The 26,536-nt window shown below is 38.5% G+C and overlaps 1 protein-coding gene across 1 annotated transcript in view; it reads left to right on the top strand.

The window, feature by feature from the left end:
• Positions 1-14,533: 14,533 nt before the first annotated feature.
• The window catches only part of LOC117419968 (cystic fibrosis transmembrane conductance regulator-like), a 35,440-nt gene continuing 23,437 nt past the window's right edge, over positions 14,534-26,536 (top strand). The window contains exons 1-11 of the mRNA XM_058985922.1: positions 14,534-14,882; positions 16,735-16,845; positions 17,820-17,931; positions 18,336-18,551; positions 18,929-19,018; positions 20,321-20,484; positions 20,865-20,990; positions 21,960-22,206; positions 23,758-23,850; positions 24,230-24,403; positions 25,117-25,308. Coding sequence (XP_058841905.1) covers positions 14,776-14,882; positions 16,735-16,845; positions 17,820-17,931; positions 18,336-18,551; positions 18,929-19,018; positions 20,321-20,484; positions 20,865-20,990; positions 21,960-22,206; positions 23,758-23,850; positions 24,230-24,403; positions 25,117-25,308 — 1,632 coding nt within the window. The 5' untranslated portion in view covers positions 14,534-14,775. The remainder of the gene's footprint in view (positions 14,883-16,734; positions 16,846-17,819; positions 17,932-18,335; positions 18,552-18,928; positions 19,019-20,320; positions 20,485-20,864; positions 20,991-21,959; positions 22,207-23,757; positions 23,851-24,229; positions 24,404-25,116; positions 25,309-26,536) is intronic.

Below are 26,536 nucleotides of genomic sequence, written 5' to 3'. Positions count from 1 at the left end.
CTGATGGAAAAAACTTTACTTGGGGCACAAAAATACCTAATCCTTTAACAGAACGGATCCCCAGATAAATAATGTAAACAAATACAAATACCAAAGCGCTTAGTACTTGCACTACACTAGCGTACAGTACTATCAATATCAAATCAGTGTTGCACACTACCCAGACGGCAAGTGTGGCAAGTTTATCTTGTACAAACAGGTCCATTTTATTTTGAAGCTAGGTTTTAGCTACTGCACCTATTAAGAAAGTATCCCCTGTGAGTGATGTATAATAGGTGGTACAGAGGTAGATTTCATTTTTGAAAAAGTCCTTTACCCCCTAGAAGAACAGTGCTGAGGTTCTGTTCCGATAATAATGTAAACCATACCAGAGTTCAATAGATTTTCAACCAGATGAACATCTCCTGCAGTTAAAACTGCTACCTTATCTTCTGGTAAGGAGGTGCTTGGTGGCTATAAAAAAGAACAAACCAGACACATTCAGATGATTATTGCATATTATAGACAAAATTACAGTGAAAAGAGATTCACATTAGAGTTTAATAATTTAGGGATGAACAAGTGATTACATTCATTAGTTTTTACTGTGATAATGGGACAAATCTTTGACTGAAGTAAATGACTGGAATGTTTTATGAAAAAAAATATATATATCTTCCATACCAGTCTCACGCCCTCTGCTGGTCAACAAACTGAATTGCTTTTAAATATCTAATATACTAAGAACATAAGAACATAAGAAAGTTTACAAACGAGAGGAGGCCATTCAGCCCATCTTGCTCGTTTGGTTGTTAGTAGCTTATTGATCCCAGAATCTCATCAAGCAGCTTCTTGTAGGATCCCAGGGTGTCAGCTTCAACAACATTACTGGGGAGTTGATTCCAGACCCTCACAATTCTCTGTGTAAAAAAGTGCCTCCTATTTTCTGTTCTGAATGCCCTTTTATGTAATCTCTATTTGTGACCCCTGGTCCTTGTTTCTTTTTTCAGGTAAAAAAAAGTCCCCTGGGTCGACATTGTCTATACCTTTTAGGATTTTGAATGTTTGAATCAGATCACCACATAGTCTTCTTTGTTCAAGACTGAATAGATTCAATTATTTTAGACTGTCTGCATATGACATGCCTTTTAAACCCAGGATAATTCTGATTGCTCTTCTTTGCTCTTTCTTTTGCAGCAATATCCTTTTTTTGTAACGAGGTGACCGGAACTGAACACAATATTCTAGGTGAGGTCTTACTAATGCATTGTAAAGTTTTAACATTACTTCCCTTGATTTAAATTAAACACTTTTCACTATATATCCGAGCATCTTTTTTATAGCTTCCCCACATTGTCTAGATGAAGACATTTCTGAGTCAACATAAACTCCTAGGTCTTTGTCATAGATTCCTTCTTCAATTTTAGTATGCCCTATATGGTATTTATAATGCACATTTTTATTGTCTGCGTGCAGTACCTTACACTTTTCTCAATTAAATGTCATTTGCCATGTGTCTGAACAGTTCTGAATGCTGTCTAGATCATTTTGAATGACCTTTGCTGCTGCAACAGTGTTTGCCACTCCTCCTATTTTTGTGTCGTCTGCAAATTTAACAAGTTTGCTTACTATACCAGAGTCTAAATCATTAATGTAGATTAGGAATAGCAGAGGACCTAATACTGATCCCTGTGGTGCTCCACTGGTTACCTCGCTCCATTTTGAGGTTTCTCCTCTAATCAGTACTTTCTGTTTTCTACATGTTAACCACTCCCTAATCCATGTGCATGCATTTCCTTGAATCCCTACTGCATTCAGCTTGAGAATGAATCTTTTATGCGGGGCTTTGTCAAAAGCTTTCTGGTAATCTAAATAAACCATGTTATATGCTTTGCAATTATCCATTGTCAATGTTGCATCCTCAAAAAAGTCAAGCAGGTTAGTTAGACACGATCTCCCTTTCCTAAAACCACGCTGACTGTCTCCCAGGATATTGTTACCATATAGGTAATTTTCCATTTTAGATCTTATTATAGTTTCCATAAGTTTACATATAATAGAAGTCAGGCTTATTGGTCTGTAGTTACCTGGTTCAGTTTTGTCTCCCTTTTTGTGGATCGGTATTACGTTTGCTATTTTCCAGTCTGTCGGTACAACCCCTGTGTCAAGAGACTGTTGCATGATCTTGGTTAGCGGTTTGTAAATAACTTCTTTCATTTCTTTGAGTACTATTGGGAGGATCTCACCCGGCCCAGAGGATTTGTTTATTTTATGAGCTCCTAGTCCCTTTAACACTTCTGCCTCTGTTATGCTAAAGTTATTTAAAACTGGATAGGAACAGGTCGACATGTGGGGCATGTTGTCCGTGTCCTCCTTTGTAAAAACCTGTGAAAAGTAATAATTTAATATATTTGCTATTTCTTTTTCTTCATCTATGATTTTGCCATTTGTGTCTCTTAGACATTTAACCTCCTCTTTTACACTGTGAGTGTCGTGCTTTTATCTCATTATTATTATTATTATTATTATTATTATTATTATTATTATTATTATTATTATTATTATTATTTTTGTAATAATAAACACCCGAGCTGGCAAACCTATAAAACACATGCTTATATAAACACGTGCTGTTTTATGATGAGTACACATATCTTTGTAAATTTAGCATTACACTTACAACGGTTGGAATCATTTATATTTGAATGTCATGGTAAAACATTTTGTCAAAGACAAACATGTTTATGTATCTGTATTTCCAGCAGGCATTTATAAACATTGCATAACCTATAATATGACTTGTATAAGAAACCAAGGGGAAAACATATTTCACAGCTGAAATATACAGCATATCCAGCCGTGAAAAATAGTTTCCCCTTGGTTTCTTAATACAAGAGTCACATAGGCTACGCAGCGTTTATAAATGCTTGCTGGAATGTCAGGAGTGGACACTGTGCATTTTACATTTCCAGTGCCCCAGAACAGGGTTTCCCAATCCTGATCCTGGGGGACCCCTGTGTCTGCTGCTTTTCATTCCAATTGAGTTCTCAATTACTTAATTGAACTATTCATTAGCTTAATTAGACCTTTTTAATTGTTTTCAGCTTTTAAACAGTTAGCGATTTCAAGTTAACTATTCAATTTTATAAATAACTTGAAATCAGCAACTTTTTAGGAGCTGAGAACAAATAAAAAGGTTAAATTAAGGACATTATTAGTTCAATTAAGGGTTTGATTAAGTAATTGAGAACTCAGTTGGAATGAAAACCAGCATAAAACAGGGGTCCCCCAGGACCAGGATTGGGAAACCCTGCCCTAGAAGACGCACTTCCTAGGGGAAACCTCTTTCCACGGCTCTGAGAAATGGTTTCCCGTTGGTTTCGTAATACAATAGGTGACATTATAAGCTATGCAGTGTTTATAAATGCCTGCTGGAAATACATATACATGACAAATGTTTTACCATGACATACAAATATAAGTGATTCCAACCACTGTAAGCAGTGTGAATGTAAATGTACAAAAATATGTGTACTCACCATGAACGAGCACATATTTATATTAGGGATGCACCGAATCCAGGATTCGGTTTTGGATCGGCCCGAATACTCTTTCATTTAACCTAGTGGCAGCAGGTAAAGTTTCTATTAGATATTGTTTATTGTGACAGAGTTCATGAAACGTGTTCTTGTTATTAAATACAACCGTTATGTTCAATACCGGATTCGCGTCTTTTATTTAAAGAAGAACCACACACATTGGATTTGTGTCTTTTATTTAAAGAAGAACCACACACATTGTAGGGATATATAAAAATGTATGTGTGTCTGGGCGGATATAGGATTCGGATTCGGTTCACCGAATTCTGTAAGTATTCGGCCAAATCCCAAACCCTGCTCAAAAAAGAATCCTGAATTCGGTACATCCCTAATTTATATACCGAGCATTGTATCACTATTATAACACATTTGTTTTAAAAAAAAATAAGGTATATAAATGATGGACATTGACGAAATGTTTTTGGTTTCTTTCACTCTGTCAATGACACTCAGGCCACAAACTGGCTTTATTCTCTTGTACGTGATTCTCAGCCGCTATCTTTAACTTAAACTTAACTTAAAGTTTAAGGATCATAGAAGCTGAGTACGCTGCAGTGAGTAAACAGTTTTGAAAAAAAAAGACGATATTAAGTCTATCTAGGTGTTTTGCAGGCAGTGACTTTCGTTTTAACTCTTAAAACTCAGCCCCATTCATTTTGGGGCACCAGCGCACCGAAGGTTACACACATATTACTCAGGCACCATAAAAGCCACCTACCTGGTTCATAGCTTGTTTAAAAGTACAGCCTCGGACCTTTCCAAAGGCATATTCAGTGTGTGTATGCGGTACTCCTAGCCGGAACTACGATCGCCTGAAGTTAAAACTCTCATCATGTGACAGAGTTAACAGCTTAGGTTTTGTTTAGAGTCTATTGCTCTGTCATTGTAGCAGCTAGACTGAAAGGGACGGTATCGTTGGAAAGCTTAGAAGCTCAATTGCATTTGATATTACTTTTGTTTCAATGCAGTTCTCTTAATTCGAAAACTCGCTTAAACCATTGGACATTTTTACTTGTATAATATATTTTTAAATACATATAAATAATGCTAGGAATTGAGAGTCGATAACATAATTAGCAGCGATGTAAGGAGATGGTTCTTGATCAAGCACATGACATGACCACAATAGCTACTTTTATGAAAAGTGTGCAGACGTGGAAGATAATAGTCTTGTACAGCGCACTGAGACCGGTAACCTACAGTTTGTATAGTTGGCCAATCTAGGTAGCGATTTACCTAGTGCAAAAAAAACTGTGTAGGCTTTTAGAAAATGTTGATAATTTGACTAATATACAAGGAGAATACAGTCTAGATACATAGAAATTTGTTTAAGTTAAATGAGGAAAAAAACATTTCACATCCTTGTCTCTAAAAAACAGATGGAACCTGATTGAACTATTAAAAGAAAACTTAAATAGATTGTTACTATGGTAGTCAAGAACATACATTAATGATTAGAGGTTTTAGTGGCTCTGGAGCCGGAGCAGCTAAAAGCAGCTGGAGCTGGAGCAGCAGTGTGGAGCTGTACTGGAGCGGCTCCGGAGCTGGAGCAGCAGTGCGGAGCTGTACTGGAGCGGCTGGAGCTGGAGCAGCAGTGTGGAGCTGTACCGGAGCGGCTGGAGCTGGAGCAGCAGTGTGGAGCTGTACTGGAGCGGCTCCGGAGCTGGAGCAGCAGTGCGGAGCTGTACTGGAGCGGCTGGAGCTGGAGCAGCAGTGTGGAGCTGTACCGGAGCGGCTCAGGAGCTGGAGCAGCAGTGTGGAGCTGTACCGGAGCTGGAGCTAGCAAAGCCGGAGCACGGCCAACCCTACAAGACGATGGAATGGTTTGGAATCGTGCTACAATCAATCATTTTATTGATATGTACGCTGACGCATTGTAGTGTCCTTTCAGGTTATGTGTGGTCTACAAACTTCAGCAGCTCCTCAAAAGTGTCTGGATCCATATGAACAAAATTGCGAGAAGTAAGCGCAGCTCATATAAAAAATTGTGGTACGCTTCTCTCTCCTAACAATTTGGATCCACTCCCTTATCCTCACGACTCTGTTCCTGTGCTTTTATAAGTGCAATTATGTTTTAGTGTAATTTTCAGTGCAGCACCACTCACTGCAATAAGGCTTTCCTCCAATTTTGGAGCGTGTAGCAGGAAAGATCTGCATGAACAAGTTTCCCCACAATGTTTCCTGGCATTTTTTTAAGAAACATCAATTGTTTCAGGGCTTACAGTAATGCTTGTTGACTTGCCACTCAACGTCCAGGAAATCCATTGTAGTAACAAAGATTTATGTAGCCAGTGTGTGCAAGTTCAATTCTGTTTAATTTATTTCATATCTCCAGTACATGAACTGTTGATCAAGGGCTAAACATTTGAAAATACATCCCTGTCTTTTAGAGAATTTTAGAGAAGAAACATTCATTTAATTTGAACACATTTTAATTTTTTTTTAATCTTAATTTTAGATGAGAAATGTACAACCTAATTAAATATCGCATTCAGTGAATCAGTGCCTGTGGCAAAGTGCCTGCCCCCTTCTGTATAAATGTGTGTACACTGATTATTATTGTAACTGTGCGTGTGTATTATGATTTATTGTAGTGTTATTATTTGCTCCGCTGACGGAAGCTGCTGCCATTATTTGTTATTGTTTTGTTTGTGGATTGGAAAACACTCGTGAAGATGCATAGCTGACAGTCAAGCATCATTATTAAACTCGTGCAGACTCTGGCCGATGGGTAATAAGATAATCACTAGCTAGCTAACCCCTCGGCCAGAATATAAAAGACCTGCAGATGAGCTGCACTGGGAAGTCGCTATGTTCATCGCCAGTTGCAGCATTGCAAGTAGTTGCTGGTGAAATGCCTCTCTTTTTAAGAAGGAAGAGGATGAGAATTAGGTATTGGGCTAAGATCATGAATGGAGGAGATGACAATCATGTTAAAAGGATTTTTGAGCCCTGTTGGGAGTAAGAAAGATATTGAGGAGCCGGTAACATTGAAAGACTGTATAGGAAGGGTGAGAATAAAAAATACAAACTCTGTCATCAGTCGATGGTGTTTTAAATATCCAGTGATTGATCTGTATTTATTAAAAGTTAAAGAAAAGGAGGAAAGAAGGATTTTCTGTCAACTGGCGGGGAAATGGGTAAACTGTGTATGGGGAAAATTACTGTAAGATTTTTACAGATGGGTCTAGAAATACAGATAATGGTAGGGTTGGAGCATCTTATTACATTCCAGAATTTGAGGTAGGAAAATGTGTATATATTACAGATAACGTGTCTATTATGACGGCTGAACTAATTGGGATTATTGTGACATTACAATGGATTACAGAGGTTAAGGTAGAGAGGACAGTCATTTTTTCAGATTCGTTATCAGGGCTACAGGCAATTTAAAAATGAAGGAAAGGTGGCTAGAAGGGATTTAGTACAGGAAGTAATGTATCTAGTGTCAGAATGTGTGTGTTTAGGATTGTATGTGGTTTTTGTGTGTATTCCAGCGCATATAGGAATAGAGGGGAATGAGAGGGCAGATGGGTTAGCAAAAATGGCAGTGAAGAAAATGAATGTGGATGTTCATTATGGGTTAAGGGAGTATTATAAAATAATAGAAAAATGGCAGAATATGTGGAATAGGGAAAAAAGGGCATAAATTATATAAATCACAAAGTAAAGTCAGTTTGCGGGAAGGATGGTATGGAGGGAATAGACAGGAGGAAGTTAACCTAATACGGCTGTTTATAGGACATTCAACTTTAAATGAACATTGAGATAGAGCTGGAGTGCATGAGAATGGGTTATGTATGAGATGTGGGGTTATGGAAACTGGAACACCTGATGGTTGAATGTGCTAGATATAGGGAAGTGAGATTAGAGGTAGGGGAAGAGTTGAGGTCTTTGAATATTCAGAATATTTTTTTTAGGGATGGTATGGATATGGTCAGGTATATAGGGAAATTCATTAGGAAAACAGGGAGATTTAACCAGTCTTAATATATATATATATATATATATATATATATATATATATACAGTGCCTTGCGAAAGTATTCGGCCCCCTTGAACTTTGCGACCTTTTGCCACATTTCAGGCTTCAAACATAAAGATATGAAACTGTAATTTTTTGTGAAGAATCAACAACAAGTGGGACACAATCATGAAGTGGAACGAAATTTATTGGATATTTCAAACTTTTTTAACAAATAAAAAACTGAAAAATTGGGCGTGCAAAATTATTCAGCCCCCTTAAGTTAATACTTTGTAGCGCCACCTTTTGCTGCGATTACAGCTGTAAGTCGCTTGGGGTATGTCTCTATCAGTTTTGCACATCGAGAGACTGACATTTTTGCCCATTCCTCCTTGCAAAACAGCTCGAGCTCAGTGAGGTTGGATGGAGAGCATTTGTGAACAGCAGTTTTCAGTTCTTTCCACAGATTCTCGATTGGATTCAGGTCTGGACTTTGACTTGGCCATTCTAACACCTGGATATGTTTATTTGTGAACCATTCCATTGTAGATTTTGCTTTATGTTTTGGATCATTGTCTTGTTGGAAGACAAATCTCCGTCCCAGTCTCAGGTCTGTTGCAGACTCCATCAGGTTTTCTTCCAGAATGGTCCTGTATTTGGCTCCATCCATCTTCCCATCAATTTTAACCATCTTCCCTGTCCCTGCTGAAGAAAAGCAGGCCCAAACCATGATGCTGCCACCACCATGTTTGACAGTGGGGATGGTGTGTTCAGGGTGATGAGCTGTGTTGCTTTTACGCCAAACATAACGTTTTGCATTGTTGCCAAAAAGTTCGATTTTGGTTTCATCTGACCAGAGCACCTTCTTCCACATGTTTGGTGTGTCTCCCAGGTGGCTTGTGGCAAACTGTAAACGACACTTTTTATGGATATCTTTAAGAAATGGCTTTCTTCTTGCCACTCTTCCATAAAGGCCAGATTTGTGCAGTATACGACTGATTGTTGTCCTATGGACAGAGTCTCCCACCTCAGCTGTAGATCTCTGCAGTTCATCCAGAGTGATCATGGGCCTCTTGGCTGCATCTCTGATCAGTCTTCTCCTTGTATGAGCTGAAAGTTTAGAGGGACGGCCAGGTCTTGGTAGATTTGCAGTGGTCTGATACTCCTTCCATTTCAATATTATCGCTTGCACAGTGCTCCTTGGGATGTTTAAAGCTTGGGAAATCTTTTTGTATCCAAATCCGGCTTTAAACTTCTCCACAACAGTATCTCGGACCTGCCTGGTGTGTTCCTTGTTCTTCATGATGCTCTCTGCGCTTTAAACGGACCTCTGAGACTATCACAGTGCAGGTGCATTTATACGGAGACTTGATTACACACAGGTGGATTCTATTTATCATCATTAGTCATTTAGGTCAACATTGGATCATTCAGAGATCCTCACTGAACTTCTGGAGAGAGTTTGCTGCACTGAAAGTAAAGGGGCTGAATAATTTTGCACGCCCAATTTTTCAGTTTTTTATTTGTTAAAAAAGTTTGAAATATCCAATAAATTTCGTTCCACTTCATGATTGTGTCCCACTTCTTGTTGATTCTTCACAAAAAATTACAGTTTCATATCTTTATGTTTGAAGCCTGAAATGTGGCAAAAGGTCGCAAAGTTCAAGGGGGCCGAATACTTTCGCAAGGCACTGTATATATATATAATCAAAACAAACAGTAGGTGGCGACAATGAGCTTCGGCGGAAGCTTGGTGGCCATTAACAAAAAGAAGAAGAAGATGCAGTGGGAAGTATTCAGAGTGGAGAACAGTAGTGGAGAGTCAGGAGGTAAAACGACTAGAATTACTTAAAACAATTGCTACGTCGTGCTGGAGGAGCACCGTGTTACTTGTTTGTTTTTCGTCAACTGTTTTGTTTGTCTGTTTATTTTGGCCTAAAGTGCTGTGTGCTGTTTTTGTATAAATCTTGTATTTATTTAATTCAATAAAACACTGAGCTCAGCCACTGCGTCTCAGTTTCAACCCCAGTACTGCTTGTCTCTGTGTTCCTTCCGGGTATGTGACGTCATCCACCAGCCAGCTTGTCAAATATGGTGTCAGAACCGGGATAACAGCGCCTCCAAGCGACAGACCTGGGATACTGCGGGTCAAGTTTTATTTTCCTTTTTTCAAGAGGATTGACTTTTTTAAAGTTTTGTCAAAGAAAAAAAAACATGTGAAGAACCGGCCGGTGGAAACAGCAGCAGCAGGCCCCCCAACAGCAGACCAAGGCCGGTCGCAGGTCCTGCTGCGCGTCTGCAATGCCTGTCTGGGTGAGGAAGGATGGTGCTTCCTGTGCGTCAGGTCAGTTACCTTCCCCTCAGCCAGAACGACGCATGGCAGGAGAGGGAGGAGCCCAAGTGTCCAACATCAGTGAGAGAGGACCCGCTGGCTCCGAGGCAAATAAATCCACTCCTCTGAGGGGATCTGGGACTGGCTGGAAGTGCCTGAGAGGGATTTCGAGGATGCCCTCCCCATTGTGATCAACGTCTATATGGTGATATGGTGCTGGACTACCTGAGGGCGGACATGAGAGGGGCATCGTCATCTCTAGTCCCATAGGGAGAAGCCCCACTGCTGTCTCCAGCGTGCCTGCTGCTGTCTCCAGCATGAGATGGAGAAGCCCCGCTGTCCCCAGCGAGTGAAGGGGAGCCGAACCAGTCTCGTATGAGCGAAGGAGAGCCGCACCAGTCCCACACGACCGAGGGAGAGCTGCATTGGTCCCCGATGATGGAGGGAGACTACCTGCTGCTCTTGCCGCTACCGCCAGGGGGAGACTACCTGCTGCTCCCACCTTTACCACCAGGGAGAGACTGTCTGGCACTCCCGCCTTCGCCACCAGGAGACTACCCGCTGCTCCCACCTTTACCGCCAGGGGGAGACTACTTGCCGCTCCCACCTGCATCGCCCAAAGATGCCTCCAAGTCACCGCCCAGGTATGTCTCCACGACACCGCCTGCGGATGCCTCCAAGTCACTGCCCGGGGATTCCTGCACAACACCTCCTGGGGATGTCTTCAAGTCACCACCTGGGGATGCCTCCACGACTCCGCTCGGGGATGCCTCCACGACTCCGCTCGGGGACGCCTCCACGACTCTGCGCGGGGACGCCTCCATGGCTCTGCTCGGGGACGCCTCCATGGCACCGCCCGGAGATGCCTCCACGACTCCGCTCAGGGATGCCTCCACGGCACCGCCTGGGGTGGTGGTAAATCCAGCAGCAACCTTCGCGCTGCTGGAAAGTCTGGGGCCAGAGCCCAAGAAAAGGGAGCTGTCAGCTACAGAGCACAAGGGAGAAGTGGAGCTCCTGCTGCCGCCTTCTTGGCCAGGGGCGCTCTCCTCCCAAGTTCACCGCCCAAGGATTCGGAGCTGCCACAGATTGGGGGTCCAGGACCGCCATCACCTGGGGTCGCCAGGTCTGCCTCGCCTGGGGAGACCAGCTCGCCATCGCCTGGGGAGTCCAGTTCGTTATCGCCTGCCACCATCAGCCTTGCCAAAGCCAGCCGTGGCACTGACAAAATTGCTACCCATGGACCCCTTGAAGTCCCTGTTCTTGGCCCTGGGACTTTGTGCAGGACTTTTTGGATTTTAAGGGGGAGGTGTCCATTGAGGACACAAGGGGGGGCGTATGTGGCAAAGTGCCCACCCCGTTCGGTATAAATGTGTGTGCACTGATTTATTATTGTTACTGTGCGAGTGTATTATGATTTATTGTAGTGTTATTATTTGCGCCGCGGACAAAAGCCATCGCCATTATTTGTTGTTTTGTTTGTGGTTTAGAAAACACTCATGAAGATGCGTGACTGATCAGCTACTGAGTATTTAATTAGCTGACAGTCATGCATCATTATTAAACTCGTGCAGACTCTGGCCGATGGGTAATAAGATAATTACTAGCTAGTTAACCCCTTGTCCAGAATATAAAAGACCTACAGATGAGCTGCACAGGGAAGTGTTCAGAGTGGAGAAGGGTAGTGGAGAGTCAGGAGGTAAAATGACTAAATATACTTAAAACAATTGGTATGTCGTGCTGGAGGACCAGCGCATTACTTGTTTGTTTTTCGTCCACTGTTTTGTTTGTCTAATTATTTTGGCCTAAAGTGCCGTGTACTGTTTTTGTATAAATCTTTTATTTATTTAATTCAATAAAACACTGAGCGCAGCCATTGGGTCTCAGTTTCAACCCTAGCGCTGCCTGTCTGTGTGTTCCTTACGGGTATGTGACATCATCCACCAGCCATCTTGTCACAGTGCCACTTAGAGGTGACGGAGAGAAATGCATCCCCATTTCAAAATGGGATGCAAGGCAAGAATAGGTCATTGTAAATACTTTATAATGCCGAGATAGTATCTAGCATAGTAATACACGAACAGTAGATATCTGTGACTGCATTCAATTACTCCGTGATTTGATACAGTGTGTGCTTTTGAGGTGAAGGCCAGTTCATGAGGAGTACAGAGAGACAGGATAAATGATTTTTGAACAACACATAAAATATAGAATTAAACTGAGTTTTACACAACAAGTAATTTAATAATGTAAGCATGCTTGATTCATTTGTTAAATCTAGAGTATTAAAAATGCTACCTCTACAATAATAATAATGTATTATTACTATGTATATGCAAGACATATAGAACAATAGAAAAAAAATTGCCTAGTGGTTTACTAACATACCTCAGAAGAAGGTAGAAATAATGAGTTATACTGACTGGCCAATACCTTATTATACAATGTAGCCAAAGTAAAAAACAAATTATGAAAAATAGTCATCAATCCAACTAAATGTATGTGGTCAGCTGACATTCCATGTGATTCACTAGACCTACAGTATGTAAGCTTTGTGAGTTGTGTGCAACTATTCAGTGACAATCCTGGGAAAGCAAAAGGATCTCAGTGATTTAACAAGGTGCATGATAGCGGGTCCGTATACAACCAGTTCGTCCCTCGGTGCAGTCACTGCATTGACCAAAGTGTCCATCAAAACAGTCTCTAGGGTGTCCCTGGATACCAAAGTTTGCAGAAAACCACTACTGGAAATATAGTTCTAGAAATTAAACCTTGATTTTACAAAACATTTCTTGACATCATAATGGTTGTGGTAGCGTTGGGTTGAGTTGCCTGATGAGGAGGTATGCAAAACAGCTGGTTTGATCTAGCTGTGTAGTGGTTTACTTTAATTTTGGTGTAGAGGCTTGGGTTTGTCATGCAGCTGCTTTTCAAATGTTTTTAATGCTAAAGGTGGTACCATGTGCCGTTGTAGGTGTGCTATCAAGATGTTTTATTTCAGGAAATATTTGGTACAATTACTGTAACTGTTATGATGGTAAGTAATTATATGCCCACAGCTTATAATATTATTGCCTGAATACTGTGGGTCAGATTTATCAAGGTCTTTACATGAAAGTGCAATTTTATTTTATTTTTAATTTGAGAGGAAAATCGAACTATTTTTGCAACAAAACTTGCAAAATCTGAGGCATAATTATAAGCCGTAACTTACCTTCTGAGTAACTAGTTTCGTCCACACTGGACACAACTGTCATAGTTGTATTGTCCTTTTTTTATTGTGCCATTTCAAGATTCCTGTCACTGAATTGGGCAGTCCTCTCTTGATTTCCCCTCATTTTGTCTCCATTAATTCTAACCTACTAACTTTTTAACCATCACACTGAAATGAAGACAGTTAATTGGAATGTAAAAAAAAATGACAGGTACTAGGTACTACACTTGAAATGTACTATGCACTGAAATGTGGGAAAAGCAATGACGTTGATGGCTCCTTGTGTCACAGGGGAGCTGCGACAGTCGATGCCTAATATGTGCACCATTAGTTTGGACAATGGCTTTCATCCATAGGATATCTTGTCCTCCCATGGGTAGGATCACATGATTAACCACATGGCAAGTTCCTCATATCCAGCTGTTGATTTTTAAGAACTTACAATGTATCACAGTACAAGGTTAGTGGAGCGTATAGGTGGTGCAGTGATTACCTTATACCGTTTAATTTAAAGGCAAATAATACAAGAAACACAATAAATGAAATACGATTGTTGGGTTTTCCTATAGGTTATAGGATTCTAGGAAAGAGATTGTGAACTTTTTCATTTGAAGTGTAACGATTTTAGAGAATTATAGAGGGTATCTGTAAACTGTTGATTAAGGGGAAATTGAAGTGTCAGCTGTTTTAAAATATCATTTTTTTTTTTTTTTACAAATGATTTACGCTTTTTTCATGAAGATAATAATTTGCAAAGCCAAACTCATAAAAAATGAAGTTTGTTCAATTAGTATTTATTCATTTTTTAAGTACTCCTGTACTGATATTAGGACTTTAGTCAGTGCAGTCAACATTTCAATAAAACCTCTGCTATCCTTTATGGCGGCTTGTGGGGAGTATTTTCAGACTATTTTCGAGCCTCTTGCTGTGTTCATTGTCTATTATTGATGTATATTACTGGTTTGTTAACAAAATGTTCACATTGTGCATGTGTTGAACAGAAGTACATATTCCTCAGCACTATAATGTGAAGAATATGAGTAACAGCATAGTGTGCTACTAATGTTTTATTTGGCACAACAAAATGGGAGTTATTAATCCAATGCTACTATTAGTATAATTAGAAACATATTTGTTTTCTTGGTATATACATAATGTTACTAAATAAATATTGATTTAAAAAAAACAGTTTATAATCCCTTTGATCCTAAAACATTTTTTTTTTCCTCGGGAAGGAATGTTAACATGCGTTTGTTATCTTTCGTTTGTTAATCAAAAATTGCAGGCTGCTCTAAAGACACATCTTCAAAGGATTGTTCCATAACACTTACATGTCCAGTTGTAGCCTGTGCTGATTTTTTTTTCTTTGGTATTGTTTGTTTACTGTTTCAAAATTAAATTTGCAAAGTGCAACTTGCCATCCGTTTGGCATACGCGTAATACCGTAGCTCTTGAGAGGCTGTGATTTACGCGGAGAAAACGAGCTGTTACTGCAGTACGATAAGAGTTTATTATGAACTGGTGAATGAATGCTAGTAGATTTGCAACTGTTTAAAGGTCTGGGTTTGCCCCTTACACTGTGCGCAGACTGAAACCTGGATGAGCCAATTAAACGAGTGACATCATGATGCACATAGAATAAGGTGGAGTAAAAACAAGTGTCCAGATTCAATATAGAGAGTTAACAGACATGCCATCAACACAACTCTCAGGTGTGAAAAAAAGAAGCCAGCGCGTTACAATAATGCAGAGATCACCTCTAGAAAATGCCAACTTCTTCTCCAAACTTTTATTCTGGTAAGAACAACTTTGTTAAAGTTTTGGGGAGGGGGTTCAGCACATAAAAAGCTATTTAATACCTGTAATTGATACACTCAATTATTTAAAAGCAACCATTTATTTTGAAGAATTATCACATTTTTAGAGTGCACCATTGCACAATTGGCTACAGTACCGGGATATTCCCTTCTACAGTATTTAATAATTGTTTTCTCATACCCCTAAATTGAAAGTGCAAGTCAGGGAGAGTGTACTAGCTAACATATTTTTGAACAATTATCATAAACTGTAGTTTTAAAGATGATAATAATAATAATAATAATAATAATAATAATAATAATAATAATAATAATAATAATAATAATAATAATAATAATAATAATATTGTTGTTATTATTATTATTATTATTATTATTATTATTATTATTATTATTATTATTATTATTATTATTATTATTGTATTTACTTATTTATTTATTTTTTATTGCGGTAAATCATACATGTTTAAAAGACCAATGTGCGATGTGCGAGTTTCTTATCAATTTAGGTATGAAGTGATTATATATATATATATATATATATATATATATATATATATATATATATATATATATATATATATATATAAATCGATATTACTGATTTGTACCGAGCAGCTGACATGTGACTACGTGCTTGCTGACTGAAAGCTCTTGAAAAGTTGTACGTAGTTTTCTACTGAGAAATAGACAACTTGTTCGTGGGCTGCTCTGGCTCACCTGTCTCATCTACCAAATCCTGTAATATGCAGACATTTAATTGAATATGTAATTTGTAACTATACGGCAGTAGTAGTCGGCAGTAGTAAATGTACAGCATAGTGCATTTACATTGTAATGCTTTCCATAGGAACCGTACGTGTTTGTTTACTGCATTGCTGTCTCTAGTTTAATATTATACCATTTCACTATACCCTCAAGAACCCAATGACTATGAGCACATCGTTCGTCATATAAAACAAAAATGAATTGGTCACTTTCAGATTCTTAGGTAAGATATCCCTCTAAGGACCAGCTCTCAATTAAGACAATTTTACTCAGAACATAGATTCTATGGCATTTGTTGCTATACCGAATAAACAATCATTGTATGTACAGAAATATAGTATATTGACGCGATTAAATTCACTGCACTAACGTCTAACTTTAATCAATGGTACATGTTTTCACATGCATTGGATGGTAGGCTACACTTTACTTGAGTTTTTAAGCTACATTTTACTTGATGTCAATTTAAAAATGTGAGAAACTACTTGGAAGGATTATTTAAGGACTCTGAGGTTTGTTTACTGTTTGTAATACCAGCGGTGTGTTTTCACAAAAAATAGTTTGGCTGAGGCAGGATTCTATAATGTAGTCAGTATAAAACCAAAAATGTCTATAAAAAATAACTACAGTATACAGGGCACATAGTTTTTACATTGTATCTGGTTTCATAAAGTCACCTACAAATTATATTAGTGCCCCAATAATTGTGACACAACAATGGGGTCTCCCCTTGAAAGCACTATTGCTCCATGTCAAGCAGAACTGTTGTGTTATTTGCTTCCGTTATTAACATGACATTTGAGATATGAATAAATATGTTATATAATCCAAAGGTTTCAGGGATGGAAGTAATACTCTCGTTGCCTAACAGTTTTAACCATTTCCGGACATTAATTGGTTTATTGTTGTGGTATTATTTGTTTAAAATATGTCAGCAACTGGAAGCATGAATTTATTATGCACATGACATTATCAGCACATATCAATTAAGCAATAAAAAAATATAATTGTCTAACATAAAAAATTTGTTTGAATTTGTATTGTATATTTTTTTTGGTTTACAGCTGGCCATCAGCAATTTTAAGAAAGGGATACAGGCAGAAATTAGAAATATCAGACATATTCAAGGTCTCGTCTTGTGATTCTGCAGACACTCTGTCAGAGAAATTAGAAAGGTATGTACAGATCTACTTTTGCATATGTCTGATTGTTTGCATTGCAACTCCGGCAGTGCACTGTGCTTAACAAAAGATAATAATGAGATATGTTTTGGGTTTAAGCTCCTTAAGACAGATGTTTGTGACCTCATAGCTGTTTTGTTGTCCTTGTGTTTATTTGTGTATTGTTACTGTAATTGAATATGCCATACAAATGTGGTTATTTCACTATGTATATATGTGTTTCCAGACTAAAAACTGAGCTCAGTTTCCTTTGTAAACATGTTGATAAGCTTTAGTGATTCCAGACATAATGTTTACCAGTGGAAGGCAGCAAGTTACCCCATTTTTAATGGGTACCACCAAATGCAGCAGATATCTGACAGTTTTACAGTGTAGTGTGCTAAACAAATATATAAATTGCCTTTTGTACACCATGTAGTCTTTAGAGTTGCACAAATGATAATTTATGTGCATGCCCATAAATATATTGCCTTCATGTTAAATTAACAGCATAAAAAAGGAAGTTTGACGTTTAAATCCAGGACTATCTCAAATGCCACAGCTGCACCCCTTAAAAAACAAGTGCTGCCTAAAAGATCTATCTTTGCCCTTGTTTTGTCCTGTCAATGATTGGAGGATCTCCAAAACCCCTGTTTGCCGATTATTTGTGTGTTTCTCTCCGGATCACAGCAGTTCTTTAAATAAGCATAGCGCACGACCTTTTAAATACAGCCCCCTACAGGGTGATATATGGATGGCCATTTTTAATCTGCCAAAAATGTGGTCTGGTGGGAATTTGAACTTCTATTCAATTAACAAGTTTGTTAAGGTTGGGTGTTCAAGGTCTCTATGTACTTTACTGTCTAATAAGTTACCTTTGCCAAATCTCCTGGGTTATACGTGAGTGAATCTAAAAATTTCAGAAAGTCATGTAATCACTTTACACACTATTACATAGGTTTTAATGGTCTTGTTTTGGTCTTTGGCAGAGAATGGGACAGAGAGCTTGCAACATCAAAGAAAAACCCCAGTCTCTTCAAAGCAATCCGGCGATGCTTTTTCTGGCAGTTTGCCTTTTATGGAATCCTCCTATACCTTGGGGTGAGCTTTGATAATGAGTTACTGGTACTTTCGGAATTGAGTAATTTTTGGGCCATGTGAAATTATGTTACACAGATTAAACACCTATTATTGCTTTGTATATTAAGTCATGCTGGAATAGTTGAAAAATTGTTCCAATGTAGAATTAATTTACATATATATGAATTTAGATATATACAGTATAATAAACCCACAGTGCAGAAATAAAAGCTGACAAAATAGCTACAGTTCTTGCTGTGGTGTTCCTTTTTTTCTTTTTATTTATTTATTTAAACATGTTTGTCACGGCAGGGTGTGTGTGTATACCTACAGTATGACTTGAACAGGGTTATGTGCTGTTCTAGCATCTAAAGGGACCATGATGTGTAACTGTGTTGCTGTTTGTTTGTTTGTTGCATTAATAGGAAGCATCAAAATCTGTACAGCCCCAGCTCCTGGGAAGAATAATAGCTTCTTACGATCCAGCTCATGAAGAGGAACGGCAGATGGGATTCTACCTGGCCTTCGGCCTCTCCTTACTTTTCATTGCAAGGATGTTCCTATTGCATCCTGCCATCTTTGGTCTTCATCATCTGGGAATGCAGATCAGAATAGCTTTGTTTAGCTTAATTTACAAAAAGGTAATGCTTCCCTGGGAAATTTGGCTGATCTAACCTATTTATATATGTCTATGGCAGACAACTTGAACTGAAGTGTCACCTTTTAAGCACCTAAGCAAAGACTTAAATACAATATTTGAGGAAGAACCACTCTGAATAATTGTAATTATCAAAAAAATGTAGTTTTTATTTGAAGCTACTTGCAGAAATACCAGTAATTACCCTAGGTCAGCAGTGGTGGTAGATTCACAACAAGCTGAAGAACCATTTTTTTATAGCAAAAAGCTGACTTCTTCCCACGTTTCAAACTTTCTCATAATACAAATATAATCTTTTAATGCTTTACAAATATTTAACTATTAACTACAATACCTGACTTATAGTTTTTGTCCTTACAGACTCTAAAGCTGTCCAGTAGAGTCCTAGATACAATTAGCACCGGTCAGCTAATTAGCCTGATGTCTAACAATCTCAACAAGTTTGATGAGGTAAGTTGTTTATTTTATATTTTATATTATAGGATGGCAAACGTCTGTGTATAGCAGAAGTGAAAGCACTGAGATTGTCGATATAACCTTTACACAAACATTCATGTCCTATAACTCTATTATAGGCCTGCTTTATTATTAATACACAAGTTTAAAATCCAGCTAGATTTATTTTCTATTCATTACTGGTCCTGGAGGGCTGCTATCCCTCCTGGTTCTTGTTCCAACTGTACCCACAATTACTTAATTTGACCAATTGTGGTTATTAGAAGCTTAATTGGTCCAATTAATCAGTAGTGTACAGTTAGAAATCAGGATTTTTTTAAAGCAGGTGACATCAATCATGCTGTTATGGAGAATACAGCATGAACAGGGTTTTTCAGAGCTGCTCAGTGAAAGAACCAATTTAACGGCATGCACAGTTCTGCTCCCCCAAGCAGCTTGGAGCGCTTCAAAGCAGATTTCATTAGGGATCCGAGTGAGCGTCTAGCTCTGAGCCGCTCAGTTACGTAACGCACCCAGAGAAGGAGAACGTGCGCTCTGATTGGCTGAAAGATCCTGAGCACTCTATAATCATGTTTATAAAATCATGGTAAGAATTTTGCAGCTGAAAAAACAAATAGCAGGTTACATGTTGAACGTTTTTTTGTATACCCACATGCTGTCCTGCCAATAATGTTGCAAGTTTACCTCAGGTATTGAGGACTATTCAGCAAAATGCAAATGCTCATGATACATAGATGTAGTTTATTTCCTAGTTGGATTGAGATTCTTGTGCAATTGTAATGCACCTATGGGTAAGGAGTCTGTATTTGACAGCACTGTTTCTGAATCTGAGAGCACACATGCTCATAAACTCCCAGTTGTTACAGATATCCAGTTTGAATCTTTTTTTTACTGCACAGGAGTGTGTTCTCTTGGATTATATTAACAATGTATTGTTAATATAATCTAAGAGAATACCTTTCTCTACAAATTTCCAGTTGTAGTTCAACCTCCACCATCCAAAAATATTGCAAGTGGTTTGAAAAATATAGAGCCTGAGAAGTGAAAGCTGAACTTTGTACTTCTCCAAAAGTCGAGTTCACATGCTGAATGTTGATACACATTGCGATTGCCACAAAGTAATTATCACTTAGATTACACAAGTGCTCATACACCCTGGATCCCTTCACTGATATTTGCTCTGCTTAATGGTTTCTGCATTATTTGTTACATCAGTGTTGTATGGCCCTAGTGCTTTATTGATGTGAAGTATATTACTGTGTGCAGTTAATGGTTTTTGTGTTGTTCAATTTGAAGGGTCTTGCACTAGTACACTTTGTCTGGATTGCACCACTGCAGTGTATTCTGCTGATGGGATTTATCTGGGAGCTGATTGGGGCCTCTGCATTTTCTGGACTGGCAGCTCTGACACTTCTTGCCATTATCCAAGCCTGTCTTGCCCAAAGGATTGAGCACTACAGGTAACATATGTTTAAATAATTCAAAACAGGAATTTGTTGTCATTCCTATTTAGGCAATCCCTTAATTGACATACCTGTGATTATTTGGACTTGCATTCACAAGAGGCTGTGCAAACAAATTCATGTGCAAGGTTTATCAAATTCAGAATCGGTTCCCAAGATATATACAGTACAGTCCAATGAATCCTTACAAGTGCCTTCACTACTTCCCTACATTGGGGAATAATTATTGTGTGTCCTTAGATTTGCTGTGAAACCTTTGTTGGTAGCATACTAGTAAGGCACCCACAGTATAAATCAAATGGGACAGTTTGTTAAGAAACTTGATTTTATCTTAATATCATAATTTGTTAACATACTATTTTCATTCTTTTCTGAAGAACTCAGAGGGCAGGAAAAACCAATGAAAGGCTGGTAATTACATCAGAAGTTATTGAAAACCTCCTTTCAGTAAAAGCTTATGGCTGGGAGGAGGCTATGGAAAAAATCATTGATGCCAGCAGACAGTAAGTGTAATAACTGTGTGTAACCTTTTTTGGTCTTAGTAAATTTTCTCCCAGGTGTTAACTTTAAATTTGTTTCAAATGCATTTAAAGAAAAAGGAGGTGTCACTGTATTATTGATAGCCATTTTTTTTTAGGAATATCTTTACTAAATGTTAACACAAGGGTAAAGGAGGGGCTCCCGAGTGGCGCATCCAGTAAAGGCGCTCCTCGCAGGATGTGCCCTATAGCCTGGAGATCGCAGGTTCGAATCCAGGCTATGTCACAGCTGACCGTGACCGAGAGTTCCTAGGGGGCGGCGCACAATTGGCTGAGCGCTGCCCGGGTAGGGAGGGCTTAGGTCGGCAGGGGAATCCACGGCTCACCACGCATCAGCGACCCCTGTGGCCGATAGGGCGCCTGTGGCTCTGCAGCGGAGCCGCCAGATCTGTGTTGTCCTCCGGCACTATAGGTCTGGTGGCATTGCTGTGGATCTGCAGTGCGAAAAATGACGGCTTGGAAGGAGCACGTTTCGGAGGACGCGTGTTCCAGCCTCCATTTCCTGAGTCGGCGGGGGGGTTGCGAGCGGTGAGCCGGGGATACAGATAATAATTGGGCATGCTAAATTGGGGTGAAAAACCGGGGTAAAAATAATTGGCGACGACTAAATTTAAAAAAAAACAAACAAACAAAAAAAAAAAAAACACAAGGGTAAAGTAGTTTTCTTTATATTAATGCAATTTTATACCAGTAACCCTTTATATTACCTGAGCAGTAACAAATGGCAAACGCAAGAAATAAACTTCAGTAATATTTCTATGATTCCTATTCCTGTGAGGCAAAAGTAGTTAAGTCCTTTATTAAGAACATGAAGATAATACCTTTTGTTTCCAAACCACATGACCGCAAGTCTATGTTGACTACAGGAAGTAACAAAGATGAAGGTAGTGCAGTAGTATGACATGTAGTGTATTTGTTTTTACTTTGTAACAGGGCTGAGGTGAAGCTCACCAGAAAGACTGCTTACCTCAAATACTTCAACAGTGCAGCCTTTTTCTTCTCTGCCTTCCTCGCAGTCATTGTGTCTGTGGTGCCCTATGCTCTCAGTCATGGAATAATCCTTCGCAAAATATTCACCACCTTGTCCTACTGCATGATCCTCCGAATGACTATCACCAGGCAGTTTCCTGGGTCTGTGCAAATGTGGTACGATTCCCTGAGAGTTATCCAGAGGATTGAGGTATATCATGGAATGTTCTAATATACTGTAAAGAAGGCTAGTAATTAATGCAGTTGTGTGTGTGTGTGTCTGTCTTTTAGCAAATCAATTTTGTTTTATGTGGCTAGGGGTTAAAGTTTGAGAAAATGGATGACCCAATATGAAGCATGTTTTAGCATGTTGGACAAATCCACATCACAAAGCTTGCCAAAAAATGCTTATATCTCAGTCTTCAATTTTTGCCTACCACTTAAATAATTGTTTTGATGATATTCTGGCCCTGTACATTACCTCAGAATGGTGCAAATCACTATTGAAGAGCATTTACAATTAAAGAGACGTAGTGGGATTCCAAAAAATATACTGAGCATCAAAAGAAACTTCACTTATTTGAGCATCAAAAGAAACGTATCACTTATATATGGATAGAATTCACTAGATGTGATCGAAAAATGACAAACTCATTTTTAGAGCAGATGCAGTGACTTTTTATTGTGTTGATTTAACAACTGACATCACAAAGATGCTGCAAAATGATCTGTCGATTTTGGGCAGGTGTTGTGACTCTTGGTCTCCCAGTTCGTGGCCTGTCATTGACAGAGTGTGTCTGGTTATACCATCTCGCCAGGTTTGAAATTGCTGGCTGTGAGCACCCAAGACAGCGAGCCACAGTACGCTGCCCTAGTCCAGCCTCCAACATGCCGATTGCATGAAGGTGCTGCTCTCTTGACAGACGTGGCATATTGTTTTTTTTTTCTGCAGTTTTCTTTAATGCTTTTATTCAAGCTTGCAATTCAACAGCTGAAATCGCTCCATATCCAGTGTCCAATCAACTGTCTCACTAATTAGGTGATTAAGCGCATATGCTTCAGTCATAGTCACTCAAGCGTGTCATAGTCAAGGATAAATGATCGAGTTATTAAAAAAAAACAAAAAACATTTTGTCAATATCCATCATTTATATACTTTATTTTTTTCGAAAATAAATGTGTTATAATAGTGATAAGTTCATTTTGATACCCGGTATGTAACGTTACATGTCCCCACGTGTTGCTACAACTGTTTAAATAATGAACCTGTAATTTTTTCTTTTCATTGTTAACATCCTGACAGCTTTTTACACATAACTTTAAAGTCTGTTTCTAAACTCTTTTTTTTAATGGACGCTCTAGTGCAGTGGGGTTTGAGATCTGTCCTCTAAAGAGCTTTGAAAAAAAATTAAAGTTATGAGTGGACAAAGTTGTCAGGATACTAACAATGAAAAGAAAAATTACTGGTATGTTATTTAAACAGTGAGGTCATGTAACACTATAGAACCCCACCACTTACTTTTTAACCCTTTGTTTGTGGGAAAGGTTACTAGTCATTGCTATTTATGTTTTGCACAGAAATACTATCTGTATAGAATACAGTGAGCAGTTGTGCCTTTAATAGGTCCAAAGGATAAACACAGCACTTGTGGCAATTACTTAAGCATAACAATATTAGGCCTGATAAGATTAAACATGAAAGGTGTTAAGATACTCAGTGTAAAAAGCATGATTTATAACCTCTCTATAAAATATCTTTCAGGACTTCCTTAAAAAAGATGAATATAAAGCACTGGATTACAATCTTTCAGCAACAGAAGTTGAAATGGTGAATGTAACAGCATCTTGGGATGAGGTTAGTATGTGTAGCAATTAAATATCTTCTTGGGACCCTATATACCTTATAATGGTCTTTACTGTTTCCTAACAATGTAGTTGATTTCTTTAGGTCTCAATTACCAGTAGTTCAAAGGGGGATTAAATCCAGTACACAGAAATCTTTCGCAAGAGAATACAGATTATTTCTGGATAATTAATTATAATAAACAAAAGAAAAGACCCCTCCACACACACACATCTTTTGCCATATTCATTAAACATACCGACATGTTAAAACCACCAAGGCTATCCTTTATCATCACTTTAATACTGCCCAATTTCAATACACCCTTATAGATGTACCCTTCCCATCCTTTACTATAATAATGTAATCCTTATTCTCTGCTGTTGATCAGGCTATAGGAGAGCTGTTTGAAAAAGTAAAGCAACAAAGTGACATTCCCAATGGAGAGGACGGCCTGTTCTTCAGCAACTACCCCCTGTACATAACACCTGTCCTGAGAAACATCAGCTTGCATTTGGAAAAGGGGAAAATGTTGGCAGTAGCCGGATCAACAGGCTCAGGCAAGGTAGTCCTCAGTTAACTCTACTGCTGACAAGTTTTGGTGGTACTGGTTGAACAGTCTCTGTACAGTGATTTTACTTTTGCATATGCTTTGCTTTTGGCTTCATGTGTAACACTGTCATGGCATTCCACTTCACCACTACTCAGGACATACAGTGCTTGCATACTCTAGTACTAAGATGTTGCTATGTGCACTGCTCCCTGGGAAGCATAAAATGTGTAAGAAACAATCCTATCACATCTCATTGAATTGGTTGCTGACTGCTTCAGTTCCCAAGGGCATGCTGTAATACTGCTGTGTTCAGAGTGATTGATATAGGCGTTTTGTCCAGAATTAATCTTAAAGCCAGTACTGTACTAAAAGTTAATGATAAACTTTAATAATATATGTAAGATAACTTAATGCATAACACATTTTTTTTTCTTTTTACAATACATGCTAATTTCCCTGCTACTTATTAACCACACAATAGACTATTCAGTTTCTATCAAGAATAATTTGAAAAAAAAAACGACTTCTTTGCGATACTATATAATAATTTATTACAGCCGGTCTATATGCTATGGTCTTCATTTACACGCTGAATAATCAGGTTTACCTATAGAAAATATTCAGCTTAAATACTATCAAATGTCAATAAAGGTAGTGTGATGAGTGGTCCATAGTAAACAGCCTCAGTTTGCCTATAATACCTTCCCATAATTGTTCATCTTCAGAGCTCTCTTCTGATGATGATCATGGGAGAACTGGAGCCGTCGGAGGGAATTATTAAGCACAGCGGCCGCATCTCCTTCTCCCCTCAGATGTCATGGATCATACCCGGAACCATTAAAGAGAACATTATATTTGGTCTCTCTTATGATGAATACAGATATACCAGTGTTGTCAAGGCTTGTCAACTTGAAGAGGTAATTTGAAAATAGTAATAATAATTTAGTGAGTTGTGTGTGCCTTTTATGTGTACAGTTTGGTCACACAGTATAAATAAACAGGGCTTGTTGGAGCTGTTCCAATTCAACAGTAATCTGTGGAAACCTGTTGAAGACTGTATCATGCCACACTCATCATGCCCATGTCTAGTTTAAATGCATACTGTGCAGAATCCCTTGATGGTTCATATTGTTTGATATTGGTTCCAGTGTATGGTGCCCGTATAGTAAACCTTGCTTGGTAATCTGCATGCTCTGTATGCAGTATTACATTTGCTTTGGCTGTCTCAAGTACAACATAGCAGCCAGGCATTTTTTTACATACATTTTTTTTTCACACTAAAATCCTGCATGTCAACCCCCATTTAATGTGGAGTGTTACAGGATTACAGTGATCATCTAATCCTTCATGACCCCAGACTCATCTTCATAGCCCCCCTGTTATTTGCATATCATCATGAAAATTGACATGCTGGAAGGAAACTTCTTACTCTAAATTCTAAGCTATATGTAAACCAATTATTCATACTAAATGGGAATGTAAGCTGAAATTTAGCACTATGAAAGGGCATGACAAAATTATGTGAAATTCTCATTCTATATATAAACCTTGCCATTGACTGATAGAAAACCAGATTTTAATTGCTAAAACTCTATGTTTTCAGAGCTCCTGCAGTTATTGTGGGGTTGGTTGGTTTCGTATTTTGTCAACTTTTCCTTTTAATTAGGTAAAAGTAAAACTTAATGAGTTAGCGATTCAACCCCCACTATAGGCTTAGGTAAGAAATGACCAGAGAGACTTGCATTTGCTTAATTCTCAAAGAAATTAAAAAAAAAATCTAATGGAATATAAAATAAAATAAATGTATAGTGACCTTCAGGAAGCAAACCTGGCAAAAACAAATGAATTCTTTCAGAAATAGTGGAAACAAGTTTGATTTCACTACGGGCTGCTTGGAAGTAACTTAAAAAGCCACATAATGGTTTAGGGGGAGTTTTCTTCTTTTTCTTATATGCGTCAATAAATATAAAGATATTGATTTCATCACAGGGCACCATGATAGATTTGTAGATATGAATGTTACAATGGCAAACATGCTGAAACTTAAGTTCTTTAGAAAGGCTGTTTTTTATTTAATTACTAAGTAATGAGTACACTTTGTATTTGTTTGTTTCTTCACAGGAAGGTGAGCTAGATTAGTAACTT

Source organism: Acipenser ruthenus, chromosome 14 (assembly GCF_902713425.1).
Source record: "Acipenser ruthenus chromosome 14, fAciRut3.2 maternal haplotype, whole genome shotgun sequence".
Taxonomy (NCBI): Eukaryota; Metazoa; Chordata; class Actinopteri; order Acipenseriformes; family Acipenseridae; genus Acipenser; species Acipenser ruthenus.
This window is presented reverse-complemented; position numbering and strand designations above follow the sequence as displayed.